At 40.5% G+C, this 16,400-nt stretch overlaps 1 protein-coding gene across 1 annotated transcript in view; it reads left to right on the top strand.

Moving 5' to 3' along the window:
• The first annotated feature begins 2,883 nt into the window (after positions 1 to 2,883).
• Positions 2,884 to 16,400, top strand: part of LOC128689951 (uncharacterized) — an 80,099-nt gene continuing 66,582 nt past the window's right edge. The window contains exons 1-3 of the mRNA XM_053778414.2: positions 2,884 to 3,582; positions 5,075 to 5,193; positions 8,064 to 8,727. Coding sequence (XP_053634389.2) covers positions 3,055 to 3,582; positions 5,075 to 5,193; positions 8,064 to 8,727 — 1,311 coding nt within the window. The 5' untranslated portion in view covers positions 2,884 to 3,054. The remainder of the gene's footprint in view (positions 3,583 to 5,074; positions 5,194 to 8,063; positions 8,728 to 16,400) is intronic.

The following is a 16,400-nucleotide window of genomic DNA, read 5'->3' as shown; positions in this document are numbered from 1 at the left end:
AAAGTGGTGGTGTGTTCGCAGTGATAGCGGTGAGACTGGTGATGGTACCACTGGGGTGGTGGCAGTGATAGTGGTACGACTGGTGATGGTACCACTGGGGTAGTAGCAGTGACAGTGGTGGGACTGGTCATAGTACTACTGGGGTGGTGGCAGTGATAGTGGTAGTTCCACTGGGATTGTGTTAGTCACAATGTTAGTGGTGGTTATGGCACTGAAGCTAATGGCAATAGTCGTGCATTGACGGTGTCTGTTGGTGGCGGTGATGAGAATAACATTAGTGGTGGGGAATTTTTATGATGGTAGGTAAATCTGATGGATATAGTGGTAATGACAGTGGTGGTGGAAAATCTGACTGTGGCGGTGGTGGTAAATCTAGAGGTGGTGGCATAGGTAGTGGTGGTGGTAATGTAAGTGATAGTGGCACTGGTGGCAGTGACTTTGTAATTTACGACCTTAAAATATTACATTATCGAAGAAAAAGCGTGTTTCCAATTTTAGATATGTAAAAAAAAAAAAGATGTTGGAGGTTCAATCAGGATCAAAGCCTCGTCGTATTTTGTGACTTCCTGTTAATTAATTTCTGACGAGGAAGAAAACCATTTTCTGCCCCTCGAGTTCCTTTCCATATATCTTTATGTATTTTTTACCTATTTGTTTCCCCACACTTGGTTATGTAGAATTACTTGTAGGGAGACATATCGTGTGCGAGTGACTTGGGTGTGTGTCGGTTAGTTTCCGGTTGTCAGAGGCACTTATTAATAGACACTTAATCTGTGAATGTTTTTTTTCTAGTGCGTGTGTAAGGACATATATTTGTGTGTGTGTGTGTGTGTGTGTGTGTGTGTGTGTGTGTGTGTGTGTGTGTGTGTGTGTGTGTGTGTGTATGGAAACATTGTGTTTAGTGAAATATTGTTTGTTTGAAGAGAAACGTTGTGTAACCATCACTCAAAAAAAAATTGTTCTTGTTCACATTCTTGCACAAGTGGTTTATTTCACTCATAAGTGTCTGTATTTTGTAAGTGTATTTATTATGTCTGTGTCTCTTATATTTTTGTCTGAATTAGGTAGCATTAAAATAAATTAGAGAATGGTTAGGTTTGAAAAGGACCTGCCTACCATTGGCTAGGTCAAGTACAGTGTTTTTCTGTTATGTATTACGTTTCTTTCCATTGTTTCTTTATATGTATCCCTCGTACAAGAGAGAAACACTTTTGTGTGTGTGCACCTGTTTCCATAGCTAGACATGGATTTCGTTCATCAGTGATGATCAGACGAGGGTGGGTAGGCGGTGGTGCTCACTGAACCGTGACTGGAGAATGGACCACCGACTAGTTAAGTCGGGGTCTCCTAGGTGACGCTACTCCCTGTTAATAATAATGATATTACGATGATTGTTAGTTATGTTGGATTCCTCACCATTTGTGCAATAATATGTGCTTGCGGAGGAGACAGACAAATTGGGTGTTTGTTTATAATTAAAGAAGACAAGTTCAGGCACACGTTCAAATTTTGCCGAGGAAGTTGGCCCAGAGTCATCCTATTATTCAGTTCTTGATGATGAATAAGACATGCATCGCTTGGGTGTCTTTACTGAGAGAAGTTTCACCTGGGCAGAAGGCTTTATCAGTCTCATAGAGTCATGAGCCTGGCGACTTTAATACTTTAGCCAGTGGAAGAAGTTGAGAAGTGCAGCAGTTGAAGACGTGGTTATACGTGGGAGGGCCCACTAGTGAAAGTAAGCCAGGCCAATAAGGTGGATCAGAGAGATTCTCTGTACCAAGATTCCATGATATTGCTTTGACAGACAAGTGTCATTAAATCAGTAGTATAGTACTTATAAGTTAATGAGTAAGATACATGTGTAACACCTTTGAGAGACGTTTCGCCTGCGCAGCAGGCTTGATTGCTCCACTTAAGAAGCATGATGATGGAGCTAGTGGGAGAAGTGGAGAGATAATGCAGATAATACGCTTCTTCTTAATAATAATAATATTTTTATTAAGGGAAATACTAAACCCATAGGAGTGATACAGGATCAAGAGTCCTTCACCATCAAAGCACCCAATATTATCCTTGAATGGTAATAATATATTTTATTTCTTGTTAGAAAACTTGTCAGGGATGCACCTTGTTGATGGTGTTATAAATCATTGTTTCCTACAAATACTCGTAATATTTTTTCTCATTGTAATGCGAGTATATAAGTATTTTAACATTAGGAAAATAGAAGAGAGAGTATTCAAAGAATGCAACCCATCCACATTTGTATGCATTTTTTATCAGTGTTGGTTACATAAACATATAAACCTGTATTTAACCTCCAGATGAGTAAATTTAAAATCTAATATGACACGCCTAGCAACGCGGTGACTTCAACGTTAAAATTGGCACGTTTTTCAGGCATGGTGTGAGGCGGGGCTGCAGAATCAGATATCACTGGCCAAGAGATCGGAGGTCCCACAGACCCGAGTCTATACGGATGCCAGCAGCATGGAAAAAAATGTTTCTTTTCTCATTAATATTCTCCCTTCTTTCTCTTCAACCTCTTGTTCTGTCTCATCACGGGTTTCCTCCTCGTTCTCCTGCTTCTCGTCTTCTCTTCATTTCCGAGCTTTCCTCTCTTTCTCCTCCAGATCTTCAACAGCGAACACTTTTTCTCCTTGTATTGTCAGTCGAGAGTTTCACATTAATTAAGCTCGTAGCTGGAAGTCATTATAATGTTATTTTTATCCTTGATGTCTTCCAGACTGCTGCCTTTTTAGGAAGATAATTTTTTTCTCTGGATCCTTTCTCAATATTTTTTTTTCAGTAAGTGATATGCTGCAGTCCTGCAGAAACTTTAGATGTTGATATTTATGGCCGTTTTTATTTTTTTCAGACAATCAGCAAAACTGTCGCTACCAGGTTTAATCCAAATCAAGATTCGCGCACTACATTAGGACTATATCCACTGCAACTACACCCACTCAGCCGACAGTAACCAGATCGTGAAATTCTGATTAAAAAAATCATTTGGGAACATTGTACAAGATCTTATATAAAACATTAACTGAGATGTCAGACGTTGCTGACCCTCCCGATCTTCTGGTGGATCTCCAGGAACCACTTGAGGCGCTGAAATCAACGGTGACGGTGAAAAAGGATGAACGACGGAAGGTGGCTAGTATCCTTCCTAACGCACCCATAAACAAAGCAGAGACCTCGACTAATTCTACACTTTTCACCGCTGGAGGACAACGATCTGGACAAGAACGCACCTTGCGGAGACGTGACTCAAAACATTCTCTTTATTCAGCCCAAGATTTCCGAGAGGAGAACCCGTTAGTTAGAGTGTCCAGCTTCTTCGGATCAAGACATTTTCCTGAGCTCTTTGGTAGGTCAGCTCACAACCTTGGGGGCTACGATGAGCCAAGTAACGACCACAAGTTAAGAGAGAAAAAGAAGAACCAAGAGGATATTCAAGAAAGAAAGAAAGCAAAGAAAGGGGGTAACTTACTGGAGGAAAAGAACGAAGCAACACTGAGTAGGAATACAGATGGTGCGACAAGACCATTATGGGAAGATGATGCTTCAAAAGACAAGGTTAAGTGCTCATATATTGGTTGTGTGTGTGTGTGTGTGTGTGTGTATTATATATATATATATATGTATATATATATATATATATATATATATATATATATATATATATATATATATATATATATATATATATATAAGGTGTATATGTGTTTACATATTGGTGTATATGTAGATGTGTGTGTGTGTGTGTGTGTGTAAGTAGGTGGGTGGGTATGTGTGCGTATATATATATATATATATATTATATATATATATATATATATATATATATATATATATATATATATATATATATATATATATATATATATATATATATATATATATATATATATATATATATATATATATATAATCACCCAGGGAGGTACTACCGTTCTGCCAGGTGAGTGTAAAACGAAAGCCTGTAATTGTTTTACATGATGGTAGGATTGCTGTTGTCTTTTGTCTGTCTCATAAATATGCAAGGTTACAGGTACGTCTTGCAATGTTATGTTATGTTAATGTCCAGGGTTTATTACCTGGACCTCAGCAATGAGAGTCGCTACTCTCACCTCTGGGCAACGGCTACTAGTATGGTACGTCTTGCTACTTATACTTACACTTAGGTCACACTACACATACATGTACAAGCATATATATATACACACACACACCCCTCTGGGTTTTCTGCTATTTTCTTTCTATTTCATGTTCTTGTTTATTTCCTCTTATCTCCATGGGGAAGTGGAACAGAATTCTTCCTCCTTAAGCCATGCGTGTTGTAAGAGGCGACTAAAATACCGGGAACAAGGGGCTAGTAACCCCTTCTCCTGTATAAATTACTAAATTTAAAAAGAGAAACTTTTGTTTTTCTTTTTGGGCCACCTTGCCTTGGTGGGATACGGCCGGTTTGTTGAAAGAAGATATATGTTAGTGTGTGTGTATTTGTGCAGATGTTAGGTGTGTGTGTATGCGTGTACGTGTGTTGAGCGTGTGTACCTGCGTCTTGCGTGCGTACACATGCATGAGCTGACTATCTTGTAGTTGTTGAAGACAAACTATGCTCGTGGTGTCCCATCTACTAGGCTAACTTGTCGTATAATCTTCATAATTTCTCAATGGTTTCAGCATTATAACTTCCACTTGGATTCCATTCCAGTGTTGTACCACTCTATTTGTGATACACTGGTTATCACGTCTCTTTTTCCTCGTGTCTATGAACGAGAGTAATTCTAGTGTTTTTCGTTCTTCATTATTCACATTATATATTTTTTCTCTGGGAGACATTTTGGCGCATGTGTTCTGTTTCTTCACCACATCTTTCCGCTTGTTGCTGATACCACTTGCTTCTTAAGTGAATTTACCGATAACAATTTAATAATATCACGAGCAGAAGTTTTATAACATTTGTCTTCAGTGATTAGTAATTCTGCAAAAGTAACAATGGAAGATTTTTTTTATTTTATTCATGTATATGATGCAGTTTATTTTCAACAGTTTATTTTCTTAGGTGACGTCGGCGACATCAGGAAGCCTCAAATGGGAACACTTGACCTCAGCAGTCTTTGGAAGTCAGGTGGAGCCTGGGGAACACCCATCCTTGGACATCTCTCACCACTGGATGCCCACGTAAGAACATGATTATTACCCTACTGAATAAATTTAAATTAGATGAAATGTTCAAGATTCGAGTGGTTTTTGGGACCTGACTAGCTGTTGGAGTGTGAGCACGGTAATAAGTTATGAAGAAATCCGGGGAAACCGATTACCTGGACTTGAGTCCTGGTGGTGGGAAGTACAATCAGTGCCTGCACTTTGAAGGAGGGGTTTGGGATATTGGTTGTTTGGAGTGAGATCTTGTATCTGAGTGCCTCTGCAAAGACAGATGGTGCAAGCGTTTCTTTCTTTTTTTTTGGGGGGGGGGGTCACCCCTGCCTCGGTGGGAGGCGGCCGACGTATTGAATATATTCTGTTAATGATTCAAAATCACTTGGTTTCGTGATTTCATTAATATATAGACTGTTCGTGAAGGCTGATAAGCCAAACAGGATGAAGTTGAAATTAGTCTTTGAGGCTCCACGACCACGGGTGTTCTTCCATTAGGGAAAACACGCTCAGTACTGCTGGGCCACTGGTGTTTAAGGATTGCTGGTCTAGTAGAGAGTGATTCGTACTTTGTTAAGTTTCTCACAGGGCCGGGCATGGGAACGCAGGATAGAGCCCTGGCCAAGTCGCAGTTCTGTTAATGATTCAAAATCACTTGTTTTGTGAATTCATTATATATTATTCGTGTATGTATGTGTGTGTGTGTGTGTGTGTGTGTGTGTGTGTGTGTGTGTGTGTGTGTGTGTGTGTGTGTGTGTGTTGTGTGTGTGTGAGAAAATACCACAGTGACAATAGTAAATAAGATGAGCACTTTCATGTGCCCACACACATAAGCTCATGTGCTTACACACATTCTTCTGAAGGTATGTGTGTAAGCACATGAAAACACTCAGGTTTTTTCTTATTTTCACTTTGGTATTTTTACATTTATTTTTTTAACTCTGGCCGTCTTCTACTGAGTGCAGGCACTGTATTTTCCACCTCCAGGACTCAAGTCCGGCTAACCGGGTTCTTTGAATCTCTTCACAAAATATTACCCTGCTCACACTCCAACAGTTCGTCAAGTCTCAACGACCATTATCTTCACTCACTCGAATCTAACTTTGTATTCGAAAACCTGAGACGTCTGTACATTTCAGTTTCATATCAAGAGTCACCTTTAATGTTAAGGTAAGAATTGTTAATCTAGCGAATATAGGAATTATTAAAAGTAGCATTCCGGAAGTTATCGGTCTTGCTGCCTGGTTCCCTAACCAGGACTCCTGGTCGAAGGCATGATCAGTCTGACTGATGGTGCTAGCAGCATGCAGTTCAACACACGCACCACCAATCATGCTATGAATCAGAACCCCAGTTGAAAAACCGAGTATTCTCTAAAATGTAATTTTTCAACATTGTGAACTCTGAACTCGAGAAACTGAACAACAAATACAAGTTTTCTTCTTCGATCAAACCTGATTCCCTCTTATTTTTCAGTTGTTGTATGACTCTTACAAGTTTAACATTATCACATAAATGTAATAAAAAAAAAGCAGAGGAATATCTGCACACTTTCATAACGTACTGGACTAAGAAATGTGTGAAAATTTTCAAAATAGACAAACAAGGGATCCACGGGCGCAGTAAGAGAACACTGTCAACATCAGTGGTTCATAAATTAAAAAAAGGCACAATACCGTGACTGGAACGATACACAAATAGCCCGCACATAGAAGAGAGGAGCTTACGACGACGTTTCGGTCCGACTTGGACCATTTATGTGTGACGAATGGTTTTGAAAACCGATAATTTGAAGAATTGAGACATTTGTGCAACATATGTGAATCTTAATTGAAGAAACGTTTCGTCACACAGTGGTTTCATCAGTCCAATACAAAGTAGAAATGGGTAAGGAGATGAGGAGACTGAGGTAATCAGTCCCTCAGCCTGGAATCGATGTGTTCAGTCCATCACTCTTGTAGGAAGTACAGCATAGGACCAGAAGGTGGCTTATATACTGCAGTCAGGTGAGTCGAAGCAGGAGGAGGCGGGATCACAGTGGGACCTACCACTGGTGTAAATAGGTCGTCGTCCAAAGGTTGGACAAACATTGAAAAAGTGTTTGTACCAAGATCCCATGATGTTGCAGTGTCTGACAGATGTGATGAATGGTTTTGAAAACTGACAAGCTGAAGAATTGAGACACTTGTGCAACATATAAGTATATAAGCCACCTCTCTGGCCCTATGCTGTACTTCCTTCAAGAGTGGTGGACTGAACACAATGATTCCAGGCTGAGGGATTGATTACCTCAATATCCTCCTCTCGTTAACCATTTCTACTTGGTATTGGACTGATGAAGCCACTGTGTGGCGAAACGTTTCTTCAATAACATTCCCATATGTTGCATAAGTGTCTCAATTCTTCATTTGTAAATAGTCCAAGTCGAACAAAAACGTCGTCGTTATTTGGGTTATTTGTGTATCAGTGGTTCCACAGACTATTCAGCCTGTTACCAGCATATATCAGAAATACTGCCAGAACAAGTATAGAAGTATTCAGTAGGAAACCAGATCACTGCCTCCGCAGTGTGCCAGAGCAACCAGGCTGTGAAGGATATGTGGGCCGACTGACCGCCAACAGCAATAGACTGGAAGACCAGGCAGTCATCAAAGTTGGAAAACTCGAGAAACAGGTCACATATAAATCACAAGTAATAAATTTGCAATTTTCTTTCAGAGAGGAATCAGCTCAGATTATTCGGTAAAGGAGGGTGGGGGGTAAAGGAATGGTTGGGGTAACACTGAAGTCTAGATTGTAAATTGCTGTTTTCCCAAAAGTTGTGAAATAAGATAAAAATTAACATTATTAGGTAAGTGCAGTCAAATTAATAACCATTGATGTTCCAATCACAGGGACATGGTGAACGCAGACCTCTCGGGAGCGCCGCCAGAGTTCAAGCCAAAACACAAGCAAACAGCGATAAATATAAACTATGAACATAAAAATGGTGAAGCTGAATCAAAGGAATTAAAAGAAAGGTCTAACAGTTCACTTAATGATAAATCAGATGATCAAAGTTTGCAAAAGGACTGCATACACTTTGAAGATCTGGAGCATGGCACAAGGAAGAAAATTAAATTTTCTGACGAATTTGAGGCGATCCACAGTGCAGACGCAGACAACCCATTCGTCAAGACTGGCTGGAGTACCTTCAGAACCGATGCTATAAAAGCTATTTCTGAGCTTGGTTCTCGTATCATGAGGCCACCTTCCAGTGATGTAATGTACATGACACCACTACCAGAGACCTGTATTACTGCCAGCAGCCCAGCCAACCCCAGTGCACCACAGGAACAAGACACCGCTCCATTAAAACTGATTCCTAATCTTGGCTCTTGGAAACCTCATTCCAATACGCGCGTGGATCGTCTGGATAAATCGGAGTCGTTGGCAGAAGTTTGGAGACAGCCGCGGAGATTGTGGCTGAAGCGCTCCCGAGGGAACCAACAGGTCCTCTTGCTCGACTTCAAGACCACCAAGGGAGAAGACGACGCCGCTTCTAAATCGGTAAGTACTGTATTACTCTTTTTTGGGTTCACCTGAGGTTTCACCGCTCAGGAAAGTAGTTAACGAAAATTATGTAAATATCTGATAAGCCCGTTTAAAATTTTGCTACAAAATTTAGTTACCAATATAACCTAATCGAACCAAATATTTATGTAAGATACAGTAACTTATTTTTTATAGTTAAGTGAACCATACACTAGCTGTACAGGTTAAATTAATGGAATAGCTTCTAATGAAGAGGGGCTCTAGCTTGAGGCCCTCTTCATTAGCCTGAAGAGGGTCTCTAGCTAGACCGAAAATATTTGCGATATCTTTTTGTAATGTCGGTCATTCGAATTTATTTATCCAGGCTATAAGAAATTGTCATATACTTTTAATAACTTTGCCATGAGAGGTCAAATCTTCATGTGATCCCTCGTATATATTTTAATGTTCTGGTGTATGTACTTTTTCTTGAGATTTATTTGTCACATCGCTTGACAGATTTATGGGGATCTTGTTGATTTTTTTTTACCCCAGGAGAAATACTTATACAGCTGGTGCTACTCAAGTGTTACTGACGAGGAAGTTGTCTCTCAGTTGGTGTTCCACATACTACAGCTGTCACCAGTGGTATTTATTACTTGCAAGGTATTCCTCCAACAATTAGTGAGAGGCAAGAAACCTCCGTGGAGGAAAGTGGGTTCGTTTGTACCGGCAGCAAGGATGCACGATTCTAGTGGTTCAGAATCTATTCATTATCAAGGGTTTTGTTCTGAGTATTTTGGTTCTACATCAGGAGGAAGATTTTTTTTAAGAGACGTAATTTTGGATCTGCCAATTATCAGTTCGAATTCTCTACACTCGTATATAAGCATTTAAAGAATTTATTTACTTATAATTATTATAGGTATTTTCCTTTTAATTACTATAAGTTTGTTCTCTACAATCCAAAAGTCAGCAGTGACTCGTCCGGCCATTTACAGTGTAGTTAAGACTCAAGCAGTTAGAAGTACTATACACAAATAGCCCGCACATAGAGACAGAGAAGCTACAACATTTCGGTCCGACTTGGACCATTTACAAAGCCACACTAACACGACAGAGTGAAGAGTGAAGGAGCCAGTATATATAGGCGAAGAGAACAGGGACGGGATCAAGAGAGGAAGAAAAAGTAGTGGTAGTAATGGTAGTAGAAAGTAGGGAGACTAGTTATAGGGGCACAAGAAAAGAAAGAGGGGAGGGGTGAAAGGCAAGGGGAGGCAATAGTTATGGTAGTAACAATAGTAGTTAGAAGTACTCTACGTCTAAATGTGAACCTGAATGATTCTTTAGGTATCACCTAGCGAAGAAGACCTAGTAGGAAAAGCTAGACTTCAGACATATAGTATAGCATAGTTAAGGAAGTTCACTAACCCTGGTCTCGGGTAGATGCGGTGGATTCATATTAAAGATTGTGCTTTGGCCAATTTGTTTTAACTTCTGATGTCATATCTTAATTGTAATCCCCAAATACCGAGGGTGAGTTGGACTGCAAGGAGGCTATTGGCAAGAGGTTACTCTGCCGTTAACTGTTAACTCTACCCGATATTCCTAATAGCTCCCCTAGTTTGGCCTAACGAGCGAACACAATATGATAAGCGTCCAATGAGCGCGTCGCATCCCTTCATCTCAGCACGTGGTTACAAGCGCTCGGGGTGACCACAGTTTGGTGTATCGAGGTTACCTGCGTAGCAAGGGGAATTTGATTGCGGTTTAAGATACGCCGAAGCTTTAATAGGAAGTTGGGTCTAGATACAAGGCAAAGATCCAAGAGAAGCTACATGTACATGTTTACCAGCTGATGCCCTACTGTTGGGGCCGGAGGGGCCCATCCAATGACGGCAGTGTGGTCGGAGAGCCTCTTGCAGATATAAGGGATGTTCGGCCAACACGCTAAGAGCCTTTGAGGCTTTGCTCAGAAGACGGTCTCCAGAGGGAGGAATGATGAATTGTTCTTAACGTCCGTTTAGTTGTTATTCTCTCGGGTTAAGACAGGAAAGGAAGGAAGGTATGTTTTTGTTAGTGTTCAGCTGCCAGGTGATTGGGAGAGTGTATAAGGAAACATCTTCAAGCGTCGTTACACTGAATTCTGTTATTGGGGACTTAATTTGCACTTGTGGCTTAAGAGTAACATACGCAGGCTGAGGTGGTGGTTGTCGAGGTAAGAGCTGTTACACCCATCCTCCCCCTCCCCCCCCCCCACTGCCATGGAAAACATGTTAGTAGTAAGGTATCCGAAGATGAGTTTCCTCTAATCAGTAATAGAAGAGGAGGGCAGTGATCTCCAAGCCCCAGCACAGTGGGGTTTTAATGACGTCATTTATGATTGATCGACAGTTTTTATTTTTAGTTATAATCTGCGAGTCGACCTGGTAGCACCGCGCTTGTAATTTCTACTTTAAATACAATCTGTTTGCCCTAGTCCAAACTAAACGATTGGTACCGATAGTATTAGTGATAATGACTTGGGTTTAATGGAAGTGTAAGATATATTTCATTCACCCGATGATATCGATGAATAATATTAAAATTAAATGGGTTATATCCACTAGGCGAGCACTGGAATAGAGGCTCAAGAGATGGGATCACCATGGCTGTAAATACTTCGAGGTTGAGGCAAGCAACAATAAAATTTTATTTGGATTTAGCATAGAAGACTGTGAGTGTACCTACTGATTTGTAATCACCGATTTGTGGTTTCTGGCCCCGCCTCTGAAGCCTAAAATCAACCAATGTCGTTGGTTCCTAGCCTAATGAACCCTATTATATCATTATTTCTGTTCTTAAAATTCTGCGTGGAGTTAGCTTTCACCATTTACTCAAACAATTTATTACATTTTTCTACAGCCCTGACGCAGAAGTATTTGCTAACATCCCTGCTCTTCGTACTCCATTTTGTTCATATTTGCTCTGTCATTACATCTAATTATCTTCTATGTCGTTACCATATCTGCCTTGGGATTTCACTCTTCTACAATCTTTACATATATATCCTTTTATCTCTCCTTGTAATTCATTTCTTCAGCTCCAAGACTAGTCGTTATACGTTTGTGCTACTAATCTTGTTACGATTGTTGCTAATTGTTTTAGGATAAGTCTAGTGACTTTTATCACTAGATTTACATGTTGCTCTGTGTGGCTTCACCGCTTAGACCTCCAATTTCTTTACCACTGACAACGTATTTCCAGATGTCCATGATGCTCACTGTGTATGTAGGTTTCTTTAGTGCTTCCTCCTCTTCACGCTTTTTTCAAGCCAATCAGCCCATGTTTGTACTCGTGGTTGACTATCATTGTGTTTGGCAGTTCGTAATTTATTTTTGTATTTGGGTGTGCATGTATTTGACTCATTGTGTGTGCCTGTGTTTTCTCACCTAGTTCGGTCTCCGGGGGGAAAGGGTGTCAATTCTTGGGCCTCATACTAATTCATAGATTATTTGATTTGACATATTCTGTGCTCAGTTTGCTTTCATCATATATACATTTTATATTCCATTGCCTTCATGCTAAAATAATTCGTGTACACTGTTTCTGCTCTGTATGACGCTTGTAGGTTTAGCGCTTCTTTTTTATTATAATAATTGTATACTTTTGGCTCATTTCAGCTTGTAATTTTTATTCATGCTTTCTTGTTTCGTTTCCGTTCGAATCTGTTCTGTTTGTGTTTTAGAGTACCTTATATATTATGATCATATCTCCTTTGCTTCTTTGATTCTCCAGTGATGCTAGGTTCGGTTCTCTTAACCTGTCTTCGTATATCATCTCTTTTAGCTCTGGAATCAGGCTGAAAAAACTGAACTTCTAAATTTTCTTGAAAAAGTGAGACCTCAGTATATGGGCGCCTCATACTTGCAATGCCTTATTCTTAACAGTTCTGCTGGCTATTTTATTGCAAGTTATGCGTATACCAGTGATATAATTTCTTTTAGGTGTTATGCCCACAGTTGAGTCCTTTGCGATTTTTATGTTATGATTAAATGAATATATCACCGAAATTCCTTGATGGTAAGTGCAGGTTAATGGATTTTGTAATATCTATAGTGAAAACATTTTTTTTCGTATGTTGAAAGAAGTAATGAGCGTTTACAAATATCAAGGCAAATCATTGAATTGCCCTGCTACCTATGTGATAACCTTAGATAAGGATAATAGTAGTAGCTGTTTACTAAAACAGTCAAGAACTAAGTTGATATTGTCAGTGGCGTGTCAACTATATGGGCTGTAAAATGCTGTCTATATGGCGCTTTGTACACTCGCAGGATCTCATCACATTTTGATAGATTTCAGTATTATGTATGAAACCCATCATGTGGGATGATATACGACAGGGAAACAGCCTTTTCTTTATGAAACTATCGTGTATAATATGGAAGTGGCACGCTGCAGATGTATCAAATTTTGCTAAAAAAAAAAGAAAAAATATTGCGTCTCTTCCTCTCCAACCCAGCTTCCTTCCCTCTCACCTACGTATCGCTCTCCTCAACACCTTTTATCAATTAATATGTAAATTTCATACCCAATAGAAGCAAAACTTAATGACTTCGAAATTGAAAGATGTACGAGGCGTCATAAAAAGCTACAGCTCCCTCTCACCATCGGCGACTTATCAGGACGCCGTTACTATGGCCAGGATGGCTAGGCGGATGGCTGTCCCTTCATTACGACACGAATATATTGATGGAAGGTTTGAAGTATTCGCTATCTAGAGTGAAGGAACACTCTTCTTTGTACTTCGAGTTACTTAGGGAAACGTTCGCCATCACATTAATGGTTACATGACTTGATGAGACCAAATGTTGTTGTGCCGAAAATGGAGGATGATAGTTTACGCTGTGGTGCCTAGCTGGAGGAATGAGAATTACTTTAGTATCTAGATGGATGAATCAAAAGACTTCGTAGTACTTAAATAGAGGAAGGGGGATTTTCGTGATAGATGGAAATAAATGATATAAAATACCGACACAATGGAAATATAAACACACATGCAGTATAATGTGATCCTTTGTTGACAACGTTTCGCCCACGGAGTAGGCTTTATCAAGTCACAAACAGATCTACCTGGGTGAAGCATACGTGAGTATAGGATGAGAATGCTGGTTCAGGTGGAGAAAGGTGCATGTGACAAACTTCCGAGTGATAGTTTAAAAACTTGGGTAGCTTTTAAAAGAGATTGGATAAGTATATCAGTAGACCTTCTTCAGTGTTCCTCGATTCTTATGTAGGATAGCGATGAAGAAGTTTCTTGGCAAGAGGTTCAGCTATGTTATAAAAGCCGTTGTTCTGGTTGAAGTTGTTGGATGTACAGATAAGTGATTCCAGGTTTCTTCGGTATTGAGTGTTGTCTTCTCTGACGATAAGTCTTGCGCTGCTGTAGTTGATTAAATGGTTGTGTGAATTTGTGTGTTGAACACAGACATTCCTTGGATTGTAGATCAATGGTTCAGAGAACCGACACGTTGATAAATTAGACACATGTGCAACTCTTGGGTGTCTTTATTGAGGAAACGTTTCGCCACACAGTGGCTTCATCAGTCCATACAAAGGAGAATCTTGAAGAACAGGAGGAGAATGAGGTAATCAGTCCCTCAGCCTTGAGTCGATGTGATTACCTCATTCTCCTCCTGTTCTTCAAGATTCTCCTTTGTATGGACTGATGAAGCCACTGTGTGGCGAAACGTTTCCTCAATAAAGATACCCAAGAGTTGCACATGTTGTGCAAGAAAGGTATAAAATACCGACAATATGAAAGTTAAGACACATGTGCAACATCTGGATATCTTTATTGTAGACGTTTCGCCATCCAGTGGCTTTATCAATACAAATTCTAGGACATAATTGGAAGACTGTAGAACTATATACAAAAGATGAGGTAATCAGTCCCTTAGCCTTGGATTTAGTGTTCACAGCATCGTGGTGGAGGAGAATCTGGAGCAAAGGCAAGAAGACTGGCGGTTATATAGGCGTCAGTGGATAAGGACATGCAGCAGACGAGGGCATAGTCACTGGTAGGCGGGATTCCCCAGTGGAAGTAGGTCCTTCCCAAAGAGATGGGTTAGTTGCAGCAGCCGTGAAGAAGGTCTTGTAGATGTCCTCTGAACCATATTGTCGGTATTTTATACCTTGCACAACTTGTCAGACACTGCAACATCATGGAATCTTGGTTCAGAGGACATCTACAAGACCTTCTTCACGGCTGCTACAACTAACCCATCTCTTTGGGAAGGACCTACTTCCACTGGGGAATCCCGCCTACCAGTGACTATGCCCTCGTCTGCTGCATGTCCTTATCCACTGACGCCTATATAACCGCCAGTCTTCTTGCCTTTGCTCCAGATTCTCCTCCACCACAATGCTGTGAACACTAACTCCAAGGCTGAGGGACTGATTACCTCATCTTTTGTATATAGTTCTACAGTCTTCCAATTATGTCCTTGAATTTGTATTGATAAAGCCACTGGATGGCGAAACGTCTACAATAAAGATATCCAGATGTTGCACATGTGTCTTTACTTTCAAGTTGCACATGTGTCTAATTTATCATTCCTTGGATTGTCAGATCTGCCTGCGTACTGGTGTTCTGAAATACGTGTTTGGAGGTCTCTGGATGTTTCGCCGACGTATAATTTGCTGCAGTCATTACAAGGGATTGTGTATACCCCTGCAGAGGATTGAAGCTTGTCCTGTCTATTACTGGTAATGTCCTTGATGGTGGTGGATGTGGAGGTAGATACTTGGACACTGCCGAGAAGAGTTACATAGTCCTCCCCACCAACTCCATTGCCAAACACATTTCCAACATCTTTTCCAAAACCTCATTCTAAGTTTCTACCTCCACATCTACCACCATCAAGGACATTACCAGTATTGTAGATGAATGGTTCAAAGAACCGACACGTTGTTAAATTAGACACATGTGCAACTCTTGGGTATCTTTATTGAGGAAACGTTTCGCCACACAGTGGCTTCATCAGTCCATACACAGGAGAAACTTAAAGAACAGGAGGAGAATGAGGTAATCAGTCCCTCAACCTTGAGTCGATGTGGTCAGTCCTTCAATCTTGAATAGAATACGGCATATGAGCAGAGAAGCAGCTTATAAACCGTATGCTGCTTCTCCGCTCATATGCCGTATTCTATTCAAGATTGATGGACTGACCACATCGACTCAAGGTTGAGGGACTGATTACCTCATTCTCCTCCTGTTCTTCAAGTTTCTCCTGTGTATGGACTGATGAAGCCACTGTGTGGCGAAACGTTTCCTCAATAAAGATACCCAAGAGTTGCACATGTGTCTAACTTAACGACATTACCAGGAATAGACAGGACAAGCTTCAATCCTCTGCAACTTATGCAACATATGGGACTCTTTACTGAAAAAACGTTTCGCCACACAGTGGCTACATCAGTCCAGTACAAAGCAGAAAGGTATAAGGAGAGGAGTTGAGGTAACCAGTCCCTCAGCCTGAAATCGATGTGTTCAGTCCATCTTGTAGGAAGTACAGCACAGGGCCAGAGAAGTGGCTTATATACTGCAGTATGGCGAGTCAAAGCAGGAGGTGGGATCACAGTGGGACCATCCACTAGTGTAAGTAGGTCTTCGTCCAATAACTGGACAAGTGTTGAAGAATTCTTTGTATCAAGATCCCATGATGTGATGAATG

The sequence above is a fragment of the Cherax quadricarinatus genome, chromosome 25 (genome assembly GCF_038502225.1).
Source record: "Cherax quadricarinatus isolate ZL_2023a chromosome 25, ASM3850222v1, whole genome shotgun sequence".
In the NCBI taxonomy this organism is placed as follows: Eukaryota; Metazoa; Arthropoda; class Malacostraca; order Decapoda; family Parastacidae; genus Cherax; species Cherax quadricarinatus.
Note: the sequence above shows the minus strand (reverse complement) of the source record. Positions and strands in the feature narration are given on the sequence as shown.